A 22,477-nucleotide genomic window follows, 5' to 3' on the forward strand; every position below is an offset into this window, starting at 1 on the left:
TTTCCATAGTGGTTGTATCAATTTACATTCCCACCAACAGTGCAAGAGGGTTCCCTTTTCGCCACACCCTTTCCAGCATTTATTGTTTCTAGATTTTTTGATAAAGGCCATTCTGACCGGCGTGAGGTGATACCTCATTGTAGTTCTGATTTGCACTTCTCTAATAATTAATGATGTTGAGCATATTTTCATGTGCCTCTTGGCCATCTGTATGTCTTCCTTGGTGAAATGTCTATTTAGGTCTTCCACCCATTTTTTAATTGGATTGTTTGTTTTTTTGATATTGAGCTCCATGAGGTGTTTGTGTATTTTGGAGATAAATCCTTTGTCTGTTGTTTCATTTGCAAATATTTTCTCCCATTCTGAGGGTTGTCTTTTTGTCTTGTTTATGGTTTCCTTTGCTGTGCAAAAAGCTTTTAAGTTTAATTAAGTCCCATTTGTTTATCTTTGTTTTTATTTCCGTTACTCTAGGAGGTGGGTCAGAAAAGATCTTGCTGTGGTTTATGTCAAAGAGTGTTTTTCCTATGTTTTCCTCTAAGAGTTTTATAGTGTCTCGTCTTACATTTAAGTCTTTAATCCATTTGGAGTTTATTTTTGTGTATGGTGTTAGGTAGTGTTCTAATTTCATTCTTTTACATGTAGCTGTCCAGTTTTCCCAGCAACACTTATTGAAGAGGCTATTTTTTTTCCATTGTATGTTCTTGCCTCCTTTCTCATAAATTAGGTGCCCATATGTGCATGGGTTTATCTCTGGGCATTCTATCTTTCACCATTGACCTATATTTCTGTTTTTGTGCCAGTACCATGCTGTCTTAATTACTGTAGCTTTGTGGTATAGTTTGAAGTTGGGGAACCTGATTCCTCCAGCTCCGTTTTTCTTTCTCAAGATTGCTTTGGCGATTTGGGGTCTTCTGTGTTTCCATACGAATTGTAAAATTTTTTGTTCTAATTCTGTGAAGAATGCCATTGGTAGTTTGATAGGGATTGCAATGAATCTATAGATTGCTTTGGGTGATATAGTCATCTTCACAGTATTGATTCTTCCAATCCAAGAACGTGGTGTATTTCTCCATCTGTTTATGTCATCTTTTATTTCTTTCATCAGTGTTTTATAGTTTTCTGAGTACAAGTCTTTCGCCTCCTTAAGCAGTTTTATTCCTAGGTTTTTTTTTTTTTAATTAATAGCTACTTTATTTATTTATTTATTTATTTATTTATTTTTGGCTGTGTTGGGTCTTCATTTCTGTGCGAGGGCTTTCTCTAGTTGTGGCAAGCGGGGGCCACTCTTCATCGCGGTGCGCGGGCCTCTCACTATCGCGGCCTCTCTTGTTGCGGAGCACAGGCTCCAGACGCGCAGGCTCAGTAGTTGTGGCTCACGGGCCCAGTTGCTCCGCGGCATGTGGGGTCTTCCCAGACCAGGGCTCGAACCCGTGTCCCCTGCATTAGCAGGCAGATTCTCAACCACTACACCACCAGGGAAGCCCTTTCCTAGGTATTTTATTCTTTTTGTTGCGATGTTAAATGGGAATGTTTCCTTAATTTCTCTTTCTGATTTTTCATTGTTGGTGTATAGGAATGCCAGAGCTTTCTGTGCATTAATTTTGTATCCTGCAACTTTACCAAATTCATTGATTAGTTCTAGTAGTTTTCTGGTGGCATCTTTAGGACTTTCTATGTATAGTATCATGTCATCAGCAAACAGTGACAGTTTTACTTCTTCTTTTCCAATCTGTATTCCTTCTATTTCTTTTTCTTCTCTGATTGCCGTGGCTAGGACTTCCAAAACTATGTTGAATAACAGTGGTGAGAGTGGGCCACCTTGTCTTGTTCCTGATCTTAGTGGAAATGCTTTCTGTTTTTCACCATTGAGTATGATGCTTGCTGTGGGTTTGTCATATATGACCTTTATTATGTTGAGGTAGGTTCCCTCTATGCCCACTTTCTGGAGAGTTTTTATCATAAATCAGTGTTGAATTTTGTCAAAAGCTTTTTCTGCATCTATTGAGATGACCATATGGGTTTTATTCCTAATTTGTTAATGTGGGGTATCACATTGATTGATTTGCCTATATTGAAGAGTCCTTGCATCCCTGGGATAAATCCCACTTGATCTTGGTGTATGATCCTTTTAATGTGCTGTTGGATTCTGTTCGCTAGTATTTTGTTCAGGATTTTTGCATCTATGTTCATCAGTGATATTGGTCTATAATTTTCTTTTTTTGTGGTATCTTTTTCTGGTTTTGGTATCAGGGTGATGGTGGCTTTGTAGAATGAATTTGGGAGTGTTCTCCCTCTGCAATTTTTTGGAAGAGTTTGAGAAAGATGGGTGTTAGCTCTTCTCTAGATGTTTGATAGAACTCACCTGTGAAGCCATCTGATCCTGAACTTTTCTTTGTTCGAAGATTTTTAATTATGGTTTCAATTTCATTACTTGTGATAAGTCTGTTTATATTTTCTAATTCTTCCTGGTTCAGTCTTGGAAAATTGTACCTTTCCAAGAATTTGTCCATTTCTTCGTGGTTGTCCACTTTATTGGCATATAGTTGTTTGTAGTAGTCTGTTATAATCCTTTGTATTTCTGCAGTGTCAGTTCTGATTTCTCCTTTTTCATTTCTAATTTTATTGATTTGCATCCTCTCCCTTTTTTTCTTGATGAATCTGGCTAAGGGTTTATCACTTGTTTATCTTCTCAAAGAACCAGCTTTTAGTTTTATTGATCTTTGCTATTGTTTTCTTTGTTTCTGTTTCATTTATTTCTGCTCTGATCTTTATGATTTCTTTCCTTCTACTGACTTTGGGTTTTCTTTGTTCTTCTTTCTCTAGTTATTTAAAGTGTAGGGTTAGATTGTTTATTTGAGATTTTCCTTGTTTCTTGAGGTGAGATTGTATTGCTATAAACTTCCCTCTTAGAACTGCTTTCACTGTGTCCCATAGGTTTTAGGTCATTGTGTTTTCATTGTCATTTGTTTCTATGTATTTTTTTATTTCTTCTTTGATTTCTTCAGTGATTTCTTGGTTATTTAGTAGCACACTGTTTAGCCTCCATGTATTTGTGTTTTTTACAGTTTTTTTCCTGTAATTGATTTCCAATCTCATAGCATTGTGGTCAGAAAAGATGCTTGATATGATTTAGATTTTCTTAAATTTTCTGAGGCTTGATTTGTGACCCAAGATGTGGTCTATCCTGGAGAATGTTCCATGTGCACTTGAGAAGAAAGTGTATTCTGCCACTTTTGGGTGGAATGTTCTATAAATGTCAATTAGACCTATCTGATCTATTGTGTCATTTAAAGCTTGTGTTTCCTTATTTATTTTCTGTTTGGATGATCTGTCCCTTGGTGTAAGGGGGTTATTAAAGTCCCCTACTATTATTGTGTTACTGTCTATTTCTTCTTTCATGGTTGTTAGCATTTGCCTTATGTATTGAGGTGCTCCTATGTTGGGTGCATAAACATTTATAATTGTTATATCTTCTTGGATTGATCCTTTGATCATTATGTAGTGTCCCTCCTTATCTCTTGTAACACTCTTTATTTTAAAGTCTATTTTATCTGATATGAGTATTGCTACTCCAGCTTTCTTTTGATTTCCATTTGCATGGAATATCTTTTTCCATCCCTTCACTTTCAGTCTGTTTGTGTCCCTAGGTCTGAAGTGGGTCTCTTGTAGACAGCATACATATGGGTCTTGTTTTTGTATCCATTCAGCCAGTCTGTGTCTTTTGGTTGGGGCATTTAATCCATTTACATTGAAGGTTATTATTGATATATATGTTCCTATTACCATTCTCTTAATTGTTTTGGGTTTGTTTTTGTGGGTCTTTCTCTTCTGTTGTGTTTTCTTTCTCTTCTGTTGTATTTCCTGCTTAGAGAAGTTTCTTTAGCATTTATTGTAAACCTGGTTTGGTGGTGCTGAATTCTCTTAGCTTTTGCTTCTCTGAAAAGCTTTTGACTTCTCCATCAAATCTGAATGAGATCCTTGCTGGGTAGAGTACTCTTGGTTGTAGGTTTTTCTCTTTCATCACTTTAAGTATATCCTGCCACTCCCTTCCGGCCTGAAGAGTTTTCCATTGAAAAATCAGCTGATAACCTTATGGGCATTCCTTTGTATGTTATTTTTTGTTTTTCTCTTGCTGCTTTTAATATTTTTTCTTTGAATTTAATTTTTGTTAGTTTGATTAATATGTGTCTTGGTGTGTTTTTCCTAGGGTTTATCCTGTATGGGACTCTCTTTGCTATTTCCTTTCCCATATTAGGGAAGTTTTCAACTATAATCTCTTCAAATATTTTCTCTGACCCTTTCTTTTACTCTTCTTCTTCTGGGACCCCTATAATTCGAATGTTGGTTTGTTTAGTGTTGTCCTGGATGTCTCTGAGATTGTCTTCAATTCTTTTCATTCTTTTTTCTTTATTCTGCTCCTTGGCAGTTATTTCCACCATTTTGTCTTCCAGCTCACTTATTCATTCTTCTGCCTCAGTTTTCCTGTTATTGATTCCTCCTAGTGTATTTTTCATTTCAATTATTATGTTGTTCATCTCTGTTTGTTTGTTCTTTGGTTCTTCTAGATCTTTGTTAAACATTTCTTGTATTTTCTCAGTCTGTGCCGCCATTCTATTTCCAAGATTCTGGATCATCTTTACTATCATTACTCTGAATTCTTTTTCAGGTAGATTGCCTATTTCCTCTTCATTTATTTGGTCTTGTAGGTTTTTACCTTGCTCCTTCATCTGTGACATATTTTTTTGCTGTCTCATTTTTTTTTTTTTTTTTTTGTGAGTGGGATTGTGTTCCTGTCTTACTGGTTGTTTGATCTGAGGCTTCCAACACTGGGGTTTGTAGGCTATTGGGTAGAGCTGGGTCTTGGTGCTGAGATGAGGAACTCCATGAGGCCTCACTCCAATGAATATTCCCTGGGGTCTGAGGTTCTCTGTTAGTCCAGTGGTTCGGACTCGGAGCTCCCACTGCAGGAGCTTCAGCCCGACCCTGGGGTCATGAACCAAGATCCCACAAGCCACCTGAGGTGGCAATAAAAAAAAAAAACAATAACAACATAAAAAATAAAATTAGACTAGTAAACTAACAGATATGTTAGGAAGAATATAAGAATAAAAATATAGATGAATCAACAACCAGAAGGTACAACAATATCACAATAGTGAAAAAGAGGAGGAGGGGGGAAAAGGGGGGGGGGCAGGAAGGCCTTGGCTGTCGAGAGTGGGGCCTAAGCAAGGGTGAGGTTTGTGTGGTGGATGGGACCAATGCTCAGGACCCACAGGGCTGGAAAAGGCCCTGGGGGCTGTGGAGGGTGGGGCTTAGGCTCAAGGAACAGAAGGTACCCAGGTGTGCCCCCCACTCCTGGTCTCAGAGGGCAGGGCATCGCCTGGGAGCTCAGCAGTCTCCCCAGCCTGAGTGTGCGGGGCAATTGCCCTCCGCTCCTCTCCCACTCCTCCCAGAGGGCCCCTCCCACCTGCCTCTCCTGATCTCCCTGGCCTCCCTCCTATGCCCCCAGGACCCACACGGCCTGGATGGGGCTTTGGAGGACGGGTACCGGCCTGGGAGCTCAGCAGGCTCCCCGGGCCTGAGTGGGCCAGGCGATCGCCCTCTCCTCTCCCGCTCTTCCCGGAGAGCCCCTCCCGCCTGCGCCTCCTGGTCTCCCCAGCCTCAGCGGTGCTGATCCTGTCTGGCCTCCACTTCTCCTCCCCCCTCAGTCCCCCTACGTCCTACCGGTTCACTTTGGGGTTCCTCCCATCTCCTTGGGCGTCAGAGTCCCCCACCAGCAGCCGGCAGGCACCCTAGTTGTGGGGAGACTCTTACTCCGCATCTTCCCACACTGCCATCTTGACTCCGCCTCTTATTTTTTTTTAATGCTTTACTACTCCTTTTCCTCCCTACCTGCTCAATGAGACAGGCAAGAAATTTAAGGCTAAAGAATTCAAATCTCTTTTTAATATTCCATTCTTATGAATATCTTTTAAATCAGCTTATTGTACTTAAGTACCTGCCTTGAAACTTCCTCTCTTAATTTCTCACATTCGGTAAAGGCAGTCAAAATCATAATCTGACAGTAATGTTTTAAAGCACGGTTCGCACTGTTCATGATTTCACAAGTGTTACCATGATGGTGATAACCATTCTCTCTGATGGTGATAACCATTCTCTCATGCTCTCTGTGTGTTTGGGCCCATGAGGGAATTGTATCTGGAATATTGGGTTTCTCTTCTTACAATGTTGGTTCAGAGTTCTTAGTTTATCACATTGCTCAGCTGACGCTATCATCATGTGGAATTATCTTTGTCAGGTCAAATGCCTCACATGCTCACTTTTGAAGCCAGACAAGTGCAGTCGGAAGCCTTTAGACATCTGTGGGCCTCCCCAGACAGCCCACCAACCACAGAGAAAACAACTGGGCTAAATTAGTTGGTCGCCTTAATGATGGTGATGATTTGATAAAGCCAGTGTAGACCCCTGCTTCCTCGTCAGAGACACTTCAGCTTAGCGCCTCGCAAGTGGTTTCTGGAACCAATTCCCAGCTCCACCACTTCTTGGTCATGGGACCTCAGCCAAGTGTTCAGCCTCCAAAATGGGATGAATACACCAACCTCACAAGGTTCACCGGAGGCTGAAATGAGCTAATCCATGAAAAGGACTTAAAACAGTGCCCAACTTGTAGGAAGTGCTATTAATATTATTTCCTAAACAGCTTGCTCCCAAAATTTGAATTTCATGTAAATTTACTTTTTGTGCTCTATGGTAGAAGGAAAACGCTTCTAGGCTTATTCCACCACAGCGAACACTTGCTACTCTGGGCCCCAGAGAGTTTTATATGTGAGGAAAGTATAGTCCAAGTAATGAGTAATTTCATGTAGTCCTAAAATTTAGAGCTTTACCACGCATCCGTCACCTACGTGATGATTGGGGGTCTTTGTTGTGTGATGTCCCTCACTTGGCAGCAGGTACGGGGTAGGCTCAGAACTAGCTGCCCGAGGAGGGCCACACCCTCGCCCCGCCTGGCACACGGACAGAAGAGGCAAGGATTAGACTGTCTTTTGCTTTCCTGATGAAGTTTTCCTAGAATGTAGCAAAGGGCATGCAAAGGCCTTTAGAAGTGGAATAAAACAGTCATGGTTTCTATTCTTTGGGGGTAAGAAGGTGTATTTTTACTCACCCTGTCCTAATTTCTGACCCTTTTACTATATCTCTATGATTACGAGGAGCAACTCCCCCTGGGCCGGCTCTTACAGAGTGTGTGTGTTCTTTCCTTTCTTTTCCGACCTGAAGTTGGAGGAAGGGAAGGGGCAGGTGCACCAGCGCTGAGCTCTCAGCTTGCTTCCCAGGTTGAAGACAGAGATGACGGAAGGGAGGCCGTCTGTGTGTGGAACTGTCTGAGTGTGTTTAGGGGCCTGGGATGCATGTGCCTTCTCTGTGGGCTCTGCAGCGTCGGCCAAGCTGTTTAACAAGCATGTCCACGGGAGAAGGATCTCCCACCATCAGTTCCTGCAGCACCATGTCTGCCTGTCCCTGCTGGGGGGAGGCGGGGAGGAGAGCTGATCTCTGGATGACGGGGCAAAGGAAACATGGTCTATCAGTGTAAAGGGGATGACCAGACAAATAGGATGTGTGCAAGGGAAATAAGCAGGAACACGCTTCCAGGAGACACTAAATCAGAGCTGGAATAGCACCACACTTTAGTGTTATCATGTAGTGTGTCAACCGAAAAATAACATGCACAACCAAAAAGTTGAGGAGTATGTTTTATGCAGTGGACATACTGAGGACTTAAGCCCGGGAGACAGACTCTCAAATAGCTCTGAGGGACTGCTCCGAAGAGGTAAGGGAGGAGCCCGGATATATGGGAGTTTTTGCAACCAAAACAAGTAGTTGGTACATCAAAAGATTACTATTAATTAAAGAAAAACCAGACATCTCAAGTTAATGAAGTTAGCAATTTTTTATGTATGGGAAAATTCCAGAGTCTGGCCTCACAGAGATCACTCCTTTGATATGCACCTTAACTATCTAGGGCCAGTATCCTGTTTTCTCCATCCTGAATCTCCTCAGGGTGCACTGTGGGGGTGGGCGTGGCTGATGGCTTGATGGCAGCAACATCCTTTGACAGGTGACATTCTTTGTCCACAAGTGTCATTTGGGACCCAGAAGAAAAGTGTATTGAATACAGTCTTTGCCTATTCGACACAAATCTGGTCCTGAGACTTAATATCTAAAGTCTATTTTGGAACTTCCCTGGTGATGCAGTGGTTAAGATCCGCCTGCCAGTGCAGGGGACACGGGTTCAAGCCCTGGTCCCGGAAGATCCCACATGCTGCGGAGCAACTAAGCCCGTGCGCCACAGCTACTGAGCCTGCGCTCTAGAGCCCGCGAGCCACAACTACTGAGCTCGTGTGCCACAACTACTGAAGCCCGCACGCCTAGAGCCCGTGCTCCACAACGAGAGAAGTCACTGCAATGAGAAGCCCGAGCACCGCAACAAAGAGTAGACCCCGCTTGCCGCAACTAGAGAAAGCCCGCGTGCAGCAACAAAGACCCAACACAGCCAAAAATAAATAAATCAATAAATAAATGAATAAAAAGTGTCCAGCTCAATGGCAATAAATTAATAAATAAATAAAAATAAAGTCTATTTTGGACCTACTCATGACGTTTCCCAAAATATAGGTTCCCTGCCTGCTACTCCAGCACCAGTAAAATGGCTCTGCTCTCCTAGCAAACTTGGAGGAGGTGAGGTGGGGGGAGCGTAAAGGTCAGCAGCAGAATGGAGCACGTGTCATGGATGAGGTTTGTGGCTTGGCCTCATCTGTGTCTCTTGGCCTCCATGTTTCTTTATGTGCATTTCCAAGAGTATGTTGGTACCCAGGGGAAAGGACAGTTACAATGAAATCATTTGAAATTATCTGTCCAAGTAGCAAATCAGTCTGCGTGCCAGGATAAAACGGATCTGCCTCCAGGGAGTAAGCATTCACAAGCATTAGGACAACCAGGCTCAAGGTATAAACAAAGCCAGGAAAATAGGGATGCTCATGCAAACAGAGAACCCTGTCCTTGAATTTCGTGAGGACTTCTGCTGGGCCTGGGGGTTTTCCACTGACTGTTTTCTGATAATAACCAGACGAGTGGACACAGGAATCATTAGCAGCTTTTCTGTATTCAATATGTTCCTTTCCTTTGTTGGGAAGAGTAAGAATGCTGCCTTGCTTTAAGGGTAAAGTTGAGTTTAGGCAGCTGACTTTCAAAATTGTACCTGCATGGGGGACTTTATTATTAGAAGAGGCTATACAAATGTTTACGCACATCTTAATGGACTGATTTTAATTATACCGGTCAACGAACATCCAATTAGCTCTGCTACTTGTCTGCACTATTTGTCATTGGGGCTGCAAATATAATTAAGATTGGCCCCTGTCTTTAAGAGGATGAATACCATGTAAGGAGTGATGAGAATTAAGGTGATAGCCATTGAAAGGAGGGCAGACACTTCATCTGAGGTGGCCAAGGATGGTTTCAGGAAAGAGGCAAGATTTAATGGACAAAGAGAAGAGGGGCAAACCAGGTGTCCTGGCAGAGAGTGCCATGTGAATGAGCAAAGACACGTCCCCCTCAAGCATCAAGAATCCGTGTGCCTAGAATGTTGAGTTGGAAAAGTGGTTCCATGAGGAAAGAGGCAGGAGAGAAATTCATCTCAAGGGAAGCCTTCCTCCCCATGTCAAGGAGTTCAGATTTTATAACAGAGGCGATCCTGGGGTATTTTTAATGTTCTTTTCTAGCTCTTATTATTCTCCTTGGGTCATCTCAGGTCACATCCATACCTTCCACTAGTGTTTGTATCAATAACTTCAAGAGAACCAGAGAGAGGATGTCAGTCTCTAGGCATCTGTGTTTTTCTGCAGTTTTGTGGCCAAGGACGCAAAGCTCTCTTTGGAGCAGGAGCTATGCTGTGTCCCACCATCCATGTTACCTGAAGCAGAAGAGCAAACAGCTTTGTAGCATCATGAATACCAAACAACAGAATAATGACAAAATTGCCACTGTAATTTTTTTGTTACTAAATATATTTTGAAGATTTATATTATTGATATTTAAGGGTCAGGAGATTTCTGTGTTTATCAAAAGGAGATGAGACATATGACCCACTCACCCAAATGTCTGTTAGTTATCACCATACATCCTCTAGGCACCTCAGATTCAATGTGTCCAAACAAAACAAGTCTGTCTCCCTGAACCCCAAAGAAAAGGCTCTTCCTCCCATAGGCCCTACGTAAGCTAAACTGTCTGAAAGCTGGCATTTCCTCTACAGCTTACCTGTCTGTGTCTTCCTAGCCCTTGAAAGGCAGGATAGGGAAGATTATTGACTTTGGAATTAACCCTACCTGGGTGTTAATCCCAACTAGGCCAGTTACAAGCTACGAAGCTTTTGACTTTTTAGAAGGATGTAGACCAAACAGAGTCCAGAGAAAGGTAAATACAATGTCAAAAGACCTAGAAACTGTGCCCCAGAGGAGCAGTGAAGGTGCAAGCCTTTATTCTTGAAAAGCAGCTCTCAGTCTTTGAAGGGGGGTTGACGTTGGGGAATTATGTGTATTGATAACCAAATCTTACTGTGTCCTATGAGTGTGTGAATTACAACGTGGAAGCTGCCCCATAATTTCAGGCAGTTCACTATAAATAGGGTCATAACTAAAACCACATCCATGCTTCAGATTAGTATTTTGACTATATAAACCAAACTCTTCAATGAGGCATGGAAAGTTCTCATTAATAGCAATTTTAATCTTTTTTATTGTTTACTGTATATCCCCAGCACTTAGAATAGTGCCTGACATATGGTAGGCATTCTGCAAAGGCTTGTTGAAATAGGGAGAGATAGAAAATTTATTAGGCAGTTAATATTCTTCTCAACACTTATAATATGTTATCCTCTTACAAATTCCTGAAGTGTATAATGTTTTACTAGAGCCATGTAAAATTCATTTAAAGAAATGATTACTTTTTAAAACAAAAACACTAATGTGAAAAGATACATGCACCCCAATATTTATGGCAGCATTATTTACAATTGCCAAGATATGGAAGCAATCTCAATATTTATGGAAGCATAATTTACAATAGCCAAGATATGGAAGCAACCTAAGTGTCCATCAACAGATGAATGGATTAAGAAGATGTGGTACATATATATATATATAATGGAATACTACTCAGCCATAAAAAGGAATGAAATTTTGCCATTTGCAACAACGTGGATGGACTTGGAGGGCATTATGCTAAGTGAAATAAGTCAGACAGAGAAAGACAAATACTGCATGATATCACTTACATGTGGAATCTAAAAAGTCAACAAACTAATGAATATAACAAAAAAGAAGCAGACTCACAGATATAGAGAACAAACTAGTGGTTACCAGTGGGGAGAGGGAGGGGGAGAGGGGCAAGATAGGGGTAGGGGGTCAAGAGGTAAAACCACTATGTATAAAATAAATAAGCACAGGGAATATAGCCAATATTTTATAATAACTATAAATGGAGTATAACCTTTAAGAATTGTGAATCACTATATTGTACACCTATAACTTATATAATATTGTACATCAGCTATACTTCAATTTTAAAAAATATTTTTTAATGATTACTTTTTAAACTAATGCTGTAAGCTGTAAAAAGCTCATTGGTGAGTATATCCAGAGCCACCAGTTATGAAAAGGATAAAAGTGGGTTGGAAGCAAATTTCAGCCAAACTTAAGAAAAAGTATTCTAATACATAACTTGTCTGTCAGTGGAACCAAAGCAGGCCAGCTCAGGTAGTTCTAAGATTTGTTAATACTCCTCCCAAAGAGGTATGCTGTCCATCTGGGACTTGTACAAAGGCAAACAGCAGACACTGAAGTGGCTGTGATTCTTGTGGGAAACAACAGCAAAATGTGTTTAGATGAAAAGGAGATCTCATTTGGGAAAACAGGCTGTTGAAGGGTTGTATGAAAAACTAGGTATAAAATTATCTGGGATAAATGATATATATGTCTTTTCATTTCTTCCTCTACAGCCAGTGCTGATTTTCCGTATAACCCAGGACAAGGCCAGGCTATAAGAAATGGAGTCAACAGAAACTCGGCCATCATCGGAGGTAGGTGACTTACAGGACAGGCTTTCCTGTAACTTCTCATCTTTATTCATTTTCAATAAAACCATAGTCTGGGGGAAAAGGAGTTATCTGGATTTGTACTTAATTCATTTTGCTGTTTAAATATGACTGAAGATTGAGAAGTACACCCACCTTGTGGAGAAAGTGTGGTCAATGTAACCTGGCTACTTTTTATGCTGACTTATTAAAAAAAAGAAGAAGAATAGTAGGGAGCTAGCCAGCATCAGAACATGCAAGCAGGCAGTCATGGCAACAGCCAGAACGTTTCTTGATGCCCTCCAGTCTTTTCCACTCTCATCCCCTTGCATGCCAAATGGTCCATAATAGCTTACTACAAAATCAGGAAGGACTATGCCAGTCTGGTTTCAGTTATCTTAATAAAAATTATCAGAAAATTAATAAGCAAGGACTTCCCTGGTGGTCCAGTGGGTAAGACTCCATGCTCCCAATACAGGTGGCAGGGCTTCGATCCCTGGTTGGGGAACTAGATCCCGCACGCATGCTGTAACTAAGAATTTGCATGCTGCAACTAAGAGTCCGCATGCCGCAGCTAAAAAGTCCACATGCTGCAACTAAGACCCGGTGTAGCCAAAATAAATAAATAAATAAACAAATAAATAAATATTTTTTTAAAAAGAAAATTAATAAGCCAGAGTGTCTAAAATATTCCAGTCTTTTCTTCTCACCAGAATACCTGCAGAATAATTCGACTCTCCTAGTATAGTTCCTCGTGTTTGGATCAGTATCGATAACCCTGTTGCCTGTTGCCTTCTTTTCTCCCTGCTTCTTCTGCCTTATTTCATAAAAATGTTTCCTGCCTCTCTAAGTATGGCCAATATTGTAAGCTTATCAAGGGTTTTAAATTCAGCCAATCAACTCAGCTTAGTCAGTAGGTTTATTTTCCCCAGGAAGAAAGTAAACACCTGTATATATATGTGACTGTGGAATTAGAATACATTCAAAATGGTGCTCAAAGCACATTGTTCAAAGTTCTGGTATAATCCTTATCCTCATTGTTTTTGTTTTTTTAATATCAACTTTATTGAAGTATAATATACACTTATTTAAGTGTAGCAGGTCAGTGACTTTTGACAGCCACATGTACCCATAACCACAGGTACAGTCAAGACAGAACATTTCCATCCACTAAAAGTTCTCTTGTGCCCTCTTTGTAATTCATCCTTCCCTCTTCCCCACTTGCTTTTGTCACATAGATTACTTTTGCCTCTTTTAGGGTTTCATATGAATGGAATCACATAGTATGTAATCTGTTGTGCCTTCTGTCACTCAACATAACGTTTTTGGTTTTTTAATTAATTTATTTATTTTTGGCTGCATTGGGTCTTTGTTGCTGCGTGTGGGCTTTCTCTAGTTGTGGCAAGCAGGGGCTACTCTTCGTTGCGGTGCGTGGGCTTCTCATTGCAGTGGCTTCTCTTGTTGTGGAGCACAGGCTCTAGGCACGCGGGCTCAGTAGTTGCGGCTTGCAGGCTCTAGAGCGCAGGCTTAGTAGTTGTGGCGCACGGGCTAGTTGCTCCACGGCATGTGGGATCTTCCCAGACCAGGGCTCAAACCCGTGTCCCCTGCATTGGCAGGAGGATTCTTAACCACTGCACCACCAGGGAAGTCCTGACATAACGTTTTTGAGATCTATCCACATTGCTGTATGTACCAGTGGTCTGTTAATTTTTATTGCCAAGTCGTATTCCATTGTATGAAGGTATTATAATCTGTTTTATCTACTCACCTGTTGACAGGTGTTTGGTTTGTTTCCAGATTTGGGTTATTTTGAATAAAACTGCTATGAATATTCTTGTCCAAGTCTTGTGTGAACAAAAGTTTTTGTTTCTCTTTGGTAATCCTGAGGAGTGCAATTGCTGGGTTATAGAAAGAAGATATTTAACTTTATAAGAAATTCCCATATAGTTTTCCAAAATGGTTGAACCACTTTACACTCCCGTAAGCAATATTTGAGAGATCAAGTTGCTTCACAATCTTACCAACACTTGGTATTGTCATTCTTTTTAATTGTACCCATCTAGTAGATGAATAGTGGTAACTCACTGTGGTTTTAATGTGTAGTTATCTGATGACTAGTAATGTCAAGCATCTTTTCATGTGCTTATTGCCACTTGCAAATCTTTTGTGAAATGTCTGTTTAAATCTTTCCCATCTTTTAATTAGACTTTTTTGACTTCTTGCTATTGAGTTGTAAGTGTTCTTCTTGCATTCTGGATACAAGTCCTTTCTCAGACATATGTATTGTGAATATTTTCTCCTAGTCTGTGACTTGCCTTTTCATTTTCTTAATGGTATTTTTTGAAAAGCAGGAGATTTTAATTTTGATAAAGTCCAATTTTTCTAACCTTTTTATAGTTTGTGATTTTTTTAATTCTTTCTAAAAAATCTGCCTACCCCAAGGTTGTGAAGATCTTCTCCTGTGTTTTCTCCTAGAAGTTTTATAGTTTTCATTTTTATTTTTCAGTCTATAATCACTTTGAGTTAACACCTATATATAGTATGAGATAAAAGTCAAAGTTATTATTTGCCAAATGAATATCTAGTTATTCCAAGATCACTTCTTGAAAAGTCTATATTTTTTTCCAATTTAATTTCCATGGCACTTTTGTCAAAAATCAATTGGCTGCATATGTGTATGTCTTTTTTCTGGGTTTTCTATTCCATTTTGTTGATCTATATGTCTTTCTTTGGCCAATACCATGCTTATTTTATTGTTGTATCTTTATAGTAAGTCTTGAAATAAGCAGTGTAACTGCTACAATCATTTCTTTTTTTTTTCCAAAAGTATTTTTACTATTCTGGGTCCTTTGTACTGCCATATAAAATTCAGAATCAGCTTATACATTTCTACCAAAAAAAAGTTTGCTGTGATTTTCATTAGGATTGCATTAGATCTATAAATGAACATCTTAACAATATTGACATTGAAATATGGTATGTTCATCCATTTATTCAGGTTTCCTTTAGTTTCTCTCAGCAAGGTTTTATGATTTTCAGTGTACAGTCTAGAGCATCTGCGTTCAATTTGTTCTGTTATAAATGGCATTATTTTATTACTTTCATTTCCAAGTGTTTCTTGCTAATATGTAAAAATACAAATTTCACTTTGCTAAATTTATTGTTAGTTCTAGCAACCTTTTTTTGTATATTCCTTAGAATTTTCTTCATAGACAATCCCATCACCTGAGAATAGTGTTCTTTCTTCTTCCCAGTCTGTACACTTTTTTATTTCTTCTTCTTGCTTTATTGCACTGTCTAGGGCTTTCAGTACAATCATGGATAAAGTGTTGAGACCTGACAGTCTTGCCTTAGGGAGAATGTGTTTAATCTTTCACTATTCAATACAATATTAGCTGTAGATTTCTCAAAGATGCCCTTTATCGGGTTGAAAAGTGTCTTTCTCTTGATAGTTTACTGACAGGCTTCATGATGAATGGGTATTGAAGTTTGTCGTATGCTTTTGTGCAGCTATTAAGATGATCATATGGTTTTTCTCCTTTATTTGTTTAATGTGGTAAATTACATTGCTTAATTTTTTAATATTAAATCAATCTTACGTTCCTAGAATTAACACCACTTTGTCATAATATATTATTTTCTACCTATTGCTGGGTTTGATACTAAAATTTTATTAAGAAGGTATATGGCTCCACCATTTTCTTTTCCTATAATGTGTTTGTCTGGTTTTAGTGTCAGTATAATGCTGGCCTCATAAAATGAGTTGAGTGGTATATCCTTCTCCTCTATTTCCAAACATATGTATAGGATTGGTATTACTTCCTTAGGTCAAGTTTGTTAATAGTGTTTTTGAGGTCTCCTAAATTCTTACTGATTTTCTGTTTAATTGTTCTATCATTACTAAGAGAAGAATGTTGAAATCTCCAAATATAATTGAGATTTGGTCTAATTCTCCTTTCAGTTCTGTTAGTTTTTGTTGTTGTTGTTGACTGAAAAAAATGCGCAGCCTAAAAGTTGAGAATTATGTCTTATTCAGTGGACAAAACTGAGGACTTAAGCTCAGGACACAGCATCTCAGGTAACTCTGAGGGGCTGCTCTGAAGAGACGCGAGGAGCCGGGATACAGAGGAGTTTTTGCAACAAAGACCAGGTAGTCGGAACATCAAAAGATTACTATTCATTAAAGAAAACCAGACATCTCAAGTTAAGGAATTTAGCGCTTTTCTATATATGGGAAGATGCAAGAGTCTGGGCTCACTGAAATCATTCCTTTGATAGGCACCTCAGCTCTCTGGGGCCAGTATCCTGTGCTTTCTCATCCTGAGTTCCCTCAGGGCTCCCCATCTGGGGCAGCTGTAGTGGCTGACGGCTGCAGCATCCTCTGTTTACTGATGTGGCAGCAACGTTGTTAGTCCACATCATTGTTGTCCTTTTGGGGTTCTGTGTTTCGTACGGGAGAGGGCAGCACTTGAGGGAACGATGGTGAAGCAGGGGAAGAGTGTTGGCGGGATATACAGGATTTGGTTAACCTCTAGTTCCTCTGTTGTCTCCACCAGGGGTCATCGCCGTGGTGATCTTCACCATCCTCTGCACCTTGGTTTTCCTTATCCGGTACATGTTCCGTCACAAGGGCACCTACCACACCAACGAGGCCAAGGGAGCAGAGTCAGCAGAGAGCGCGGACGCCGCCATCATGAGCAATGACCCCAACTTCACAGAGACCATTGATGAAAGCAAAAAGGAATGGCTCATTTGAGGGGAGGCTCTTTGGTGATGGGATGAGGGCAGGGGGAGTGACTGGGGAGGAGGGCAAGGGACAGAAGCACCCTACTTCATACTCCTGAGCACATCCTAAAAATATTAGCACAAGTTGGGGGAGGCAAGCGACAGAAAACTCCTGAGACTGACAACCACAAGAAATACTTTCTGATATTTCTTTATAGCTGAGTTTCCCCTTCTGTATCAAAACAAAATAATACAAAAAATGCTTTTAGAGTTTAAGCAGTGGTTGAAATTTGTAGGTACTATCTGTCCTATTTTTTGTGTGTTTAGAGGTGTTCTAAAAACCTATGGTAACAGGGCAAGCTTCCTACATTTTTCAGAGCCCTTAGAATGTGGATATTTTTTCTTGAGAAAAGCTGATGTACAGTATACATGGCTTCCAGCATTTTCTTCCTTTTACATAGAGTCAGCCTCTAATGGGCTATTGTAGTAACTAGTTCGTGTTCACGTAATATTTCTTTTGGTGTCCTGTGAATTGGAAAAGGAGAGATGGGGCAGAGAGAACCTACGATTTGACAGTTCTCATAGAGACCTCAGTCTGTGCAGCTCTCTGAGAGTTCCCACCAGAAACAGCTGGAGGAAGAGGGGGTGTGGCCCCTCTGTGTGACAACATGATCAGTACAACTGAGACCAGCTTTCAGAACCAAGGAAGCAGTTTCCTGTTGGGATCGTTGGTTTTATATTTCATCAGTTTCTGCAAGATAATACTGTTCCACGTCTGCAGTCTTAGCTCTATCCAACGTCTGTAACTGTCAGCTACGATACCTGGTGACCAGCTGTTACAAAAAATTTTCCCTCTGCTTTACCTACAACATATTGGGTTAGATTGTACGTGTGTGTAAGCACCTCAGTGGGGAATTAGAGCCAGATGTTAAGATTTGTCTGCTCTGTTTCTTTTATAGTTGGTAGCAAGAGTATGGATACTTCCTAGTAAATGCATAAATTAGGTTGCTCTTCTTATTTTGCTTTAAATCTCTAGTCTTTAAGCCCCGGGACAAGATCCTAGCAGACAGTGTCCTCTGAATGGATGAACCAAAATAAAGCCAAGTTGTGACTGCTAGTATTGTTATTGCTGTTACTCTGGAATCATGTGGAAAACCCTGCCATATTTTAACTCATCTACTTCCATGTATTGTTCCATCGTAAATAGACACACTGCCGTGATTCAGGGACCTTCTTTGGCAGATACATTTGAAGCTCGGGTTCATCACAACCTGGTAACTGATTATTGCTTCTCAGAGAGTGGACATGTCTGGTCAACCAGACCTCAGTTTAATCAGGAACCTTGATCAACTAATTCCAGCAAGTAACTATTTATTTAAAAATAATCGACTGTGTGTGTAGGCAAGTGGGACAATGCTCCTACTGGAGCATCCAAAAAATAATTTCATTTATTTATTTTAAAAGAAGATTACACAAAAGTTATTTCTAGAATGACTACCATTTATGATTCTTATAGTTCAGGCTGTTATACTTAATAAGTACATCAAAATTTTTTTTAGACTCCAACATTTTGAGGAGTTAAATATCCCTTTTTTCTTTCTCCCCCTGGAAGGAGGTAAGATAAGGTTAAAAAGGTACTGGTGCTATTGTTCTGACGGCCTGCCTGGAGAAAATGGAAATTCTAGTTCATTTGGGTTATATATTCAGTGTACTCGGGATGCCTGACTTATTGGAGGACCTCAGTTTCTTGAGTGATGGAAAATGTTATCCAGAGCTGCACATGGCACCAGTGCCCGACACATTCCAAAGGAGACAGTGGACCGTGGACCGGTTAATTCACATTCAAGTCAAGGTCATAAAACAAAAGAGAATCCTAGTGCCCTTTTACAGTTGCTGACCTCGGGCACTGTCATAACCACCCTTTATTTAAAAAGGTCTTCATCATTCTTCCATAAAATGCATTTAACATGAAAAGCATTTATTAATGACCAAATACTAGAACAACATAACATTTACAAATGACATATTGAAAATAAAGGTTATTTATTTGACCAAGATGACTACCATTAAGGATTCTTTTATATATTTTCAAAATGAAAGAATGGTGATTCTTTTATATATTTTCAAAATGAAAGAGCAAATTTTAAACATTATGTTTAAAAATGTTTCTGATTTCTTAATACATATTTGATAGGTATTACTTTTGCACTTAACAAATAGCACCAGATGGAAATTTATTATTTATTGCATTTGCCATGAGAGCTTTATTCTTTATACATTGTCTGAGCACTTTCCCTTTCTTTCCAAAATGATTAAGAAATTAAAACAAACAAACATAGCCCCTTATACTAAAATGTTCTCACCCTTTCTCTTCTCTGTCTTCTTTTCTTTTTCCTGCCACAAAAAGTGAAAAATAAAACCTTAACACTTCTCCCCAGATTTTCAAACGTAGGGCACCGGGACGACTGCAGGGATGAGTGTTTCTCCCACCTCAGCATCGTTTGAGATTTACAGACGCATGACACGGCCTCTGCCCTGAAGGGGGTTACAGCCCAGCCAACGGACAGGACACAGAAAAAGTGGATGAGGTATTAAGTAATGAGGTAAAGGGCCAAATGCGTGCTGGAAATCTTCCCTTTGGGACTGCAATCTTCACCCAAGTTCCTAAATTTATTTGTGAAGGCCACATACAGTACCTTCTTAAATGCTAAATGATTTTGTTTATGTGCAGAAAAGAAGACAGCTCTTTTTTCCAGCTCCCCAGGCAACCATGACATTATGACCCAAGCTCAGGGCCCAGTCCTGCTTTGTCAATCATATCCTGCAAAAGCCTGGTGTCTTATAACCCAATACCTTACCAATCAAGCACAAAGAGTCTAGTGGTAGTCTCTTTAAATAATAAAAGAATCAGAACAAAACCAAAAAGTTTTCTTTAAATAAGAGGTTGTTTTCAAGTTGCAGGAGAAGCTGACGGTTGATTTCGGGTTGTTTGTGCAGGAAACATCCTCCGTGTATAAAGCAAGCATCTCTGTTTTGAGTTGCTAGGATTGGGGTCTTCAAATGAATGCAAAATCAGTCCCCATCTACGCTCTCAATGTACTCCCTTGAGCTCAAGGGTGCTAGCTCAGGAGGTAAGAGGTTATATTCTTAAGTTCTTCTCTGGCCCTTCATAGTATATAAGACAACATTTCCCTTGTGGCTTTCAAACAACTGCTCAAAACAGAAAAGAAAAAAAAAAAAAGGTGAGAGAGAGAGACCTGTTGTGTGGGAGTTTTTATTGACGATCTGGGGATAAGAGTTTGAGAGGCTTTATTGGAAAATTTCCTGTTGCCCTGTGTTTGACAAATAAGCATCCTTTACTAAGAGGAGCAGGATTTCAGAGGCACAGGAAAAAGAGTTGGCGTGAGCCCGAGAGGAGATCTCAATGTTGTTGTTGAACATCTGCGAGCCAGCCACCAGATGGCGCTGAGAGCTGGGCACAAAGACACAAGCCATAGGAAGCTCCGAAGGAAAAGCTAACAGCTCCCGCTGGGAAAATGCAGTGTCGGTGTAGCGTCAGGATGAGACTATTAGTTCCTCCTATAACAGGATCTGTACTTTTCTACTCTTCCACACGTTCTTTTTCACCCTGTCCTTTCTCTTAGGGTGTAAATGTTTTCATGGTCCCTTGCTGTCTCACACCTCCAAACGATTAGCGCCTGATTGGAACCTCTTAATATTTTTTTTTTTCCTTTTCACCATCCTGCCAAGCAGTTTTCGAAAAGAAAGGCAACAGTTATTAAATTGAATTCTGATGAGCCAGCCAAAAATAGGTCTAAATTGCTAGTCCCAGTAGTACCACCTCATCCTGAAATAGATGAGAAGCAAACAGTGTTTCTTACTGATCTGGGCTAAAACCCAATAGGTGCCATTTTTAAAATGATGTTTTGGTGAGAGTTGATCCCTAGAGTCAACCCTTTTTCTCTCCCTGAGGTGCTCTGTAACCTTGGCCAGCTCGCTGAACCTCTGTTCCTTTTTGCCTCATGTGTAAGATAGAGCCGTTTTATCCACTTCATGAGACAACGGTGAGGTGCCGCGGATTCTTGGCTGTGGATACTTTGAAACCCAAATATAAAGGCCAAAGTCAATGGATCTATGGGGAGACTTACTTTCCAGCTCGTGGTTGTAAGTCACATCGAAAGAAACCACGCATCCATGTCCAGGAGTGTAGAGACATGAAGCATTGCTGTACAATTACTAGATTATAAGTCAGGGAGACTGCCAGGGAGCTAATCCGTCAACACTGGGAGATGCAACACAGCCAAAGGCCAGAGAAATCAAAACACCACATGTATAAAACCCTAAGTTCCCACCTGGTGGTGACTTGTTGCTTACACATGCCCCAGTATGATTATAAATAAGACAACATTGAAAAGCAAATGTGACTGTTTCACGTAGCCCAATGGCCCTGTGCCTACACTACACACACCCTGCATGATGTTGTTGGAAACTTTAAATTTATTTCACAGCAGTATTTTTTGGATGCAAGTGGTTCGTGAAACTCAATGAGACAGGGAAACCGTGTTGAAAAGTTGGTTATCTCCCATGGAGCAAAGACTAGCAAAAGGTAATAAAGATACCTGGGCACATGGGTATTAATACCCAGCAGGCACTTACGAGTTTATTTTCCAGATGAAAATGTGCTTTAAGAGCAGGTCTACTTATAGGGGCTGCACCGCTTTCCGACTCTCAATTTTTTTTCCAGCAACTGCTGGGCTCTGAGATGGTTATGGAAACATGGAGATTCCTCCCATCTGGTAGGCCAAGAAACAGTTCTCAATGTTACTGATTCTTTTTGTTTTGTCAGGTTTCTTTTTGTTTGTTTGTTTGTTTTTTTCAGTGAGCATGGTGAACTGCAGAGGTTAGGGTTGTGAAAAGCTGGGCTAATATTCTTTCTGTAAAGCCAATTAGGCTTCCATCCCTGTGAAATAACACGAAATTTTGCTCTCTAAAAGCAACAGCATGTAAACTAGAATGAAAGAAGGAAATCATGTATGTGTGCCTACTATTCTTTGTGAATGTCTTTCATTTAACTAAAATTATATTAGAAACCGGATTGATAAATAAAAGAGTCCAAAATAGTTTTAATTATCCTAAAAGCGATTCTTTGTGTTTTGTTCCACCTGATTCTCTTAGAAGCTATTTTCAACCTTCAGCAAAGAAAGTTTCAGGCACTGAAGTACACATCTCTTTGGAATATAATCTTTCCAAAAGCTGTGGTGAACTGCTCGCTCCACAAAGACAGGTCCCGTGTGGATGCATCCATCGTTAACCTCCATTTGCCGCAAGTTCCTCCCTGCACCCCATTTTTCTTAAAGTGGCTTAATGGATACTGGCTTCAGGTTTTGGATTAGTTTACACACAGCTTGGTGAATTATGGTTGGAGCTCCATGAGGTCCAGAGTATATTCTGAGCCCAATTTGGGATGAGGGAGTAATGCTGGGTCATGGACAAATAGATCCAGGCCAGTGAACTAGGTAACAGGAATTTACAACGTGTCTGGAGACGCAGATCTTTCTAAATGCACTCCTGTACATTAAGGGCTGCAGTTCTTAGTTCTTAGTCCCATTTTCTAGTCTTCAGTTA

The 22,477-nt window shown here is 40.3% G+C and overlaps 1 protein-coding gene across 3 annotated transcripts in view; it reads left to right on the top strand.

Annotated features, from left to right (window-relative positions):
- Positions 1 to 21,990, top strand: part of CNTNAP2 (contactin associated protein 2) — a 2,074,761-nt gene extending 2,052,771 nt beyond the window's left edge. For all 3 annotated transcript variants that reach the window (XM_082400459.1, XM_082400458.1, XM_082400460.1), the window contains 2 exons: positions 12,053 to 12,133; positions 16,684 to 21,990. In XM_082400459.1, coding sequence (XP_082256585.1) covers positions 12,053 to 12,133; positions 16,684 to 16,883 — 281 coding nt within the window. In that variant the 3' untranslated portion in view covers positions 16,884 to 21,990. The remainder of the gene's footprint in view (positions 1 to 12,052; positions 12,134 to 16,683) is intronic.
- Positions 21,991 to 22,477: the final 487 nt, after the last annotated feature.

This window comes from Balaenoptera borealis, assembly GCF_965194805.1.
Source record: "Balaenoptera borealis genome assembly, chromosome: 7".
Lineage (NCBI taxonomy): Eukaryota > Metazoa > Chordata > Mammalia > Artiodactyla > Balaenopteridae > Balaenoptera > Balaenoptera borealis.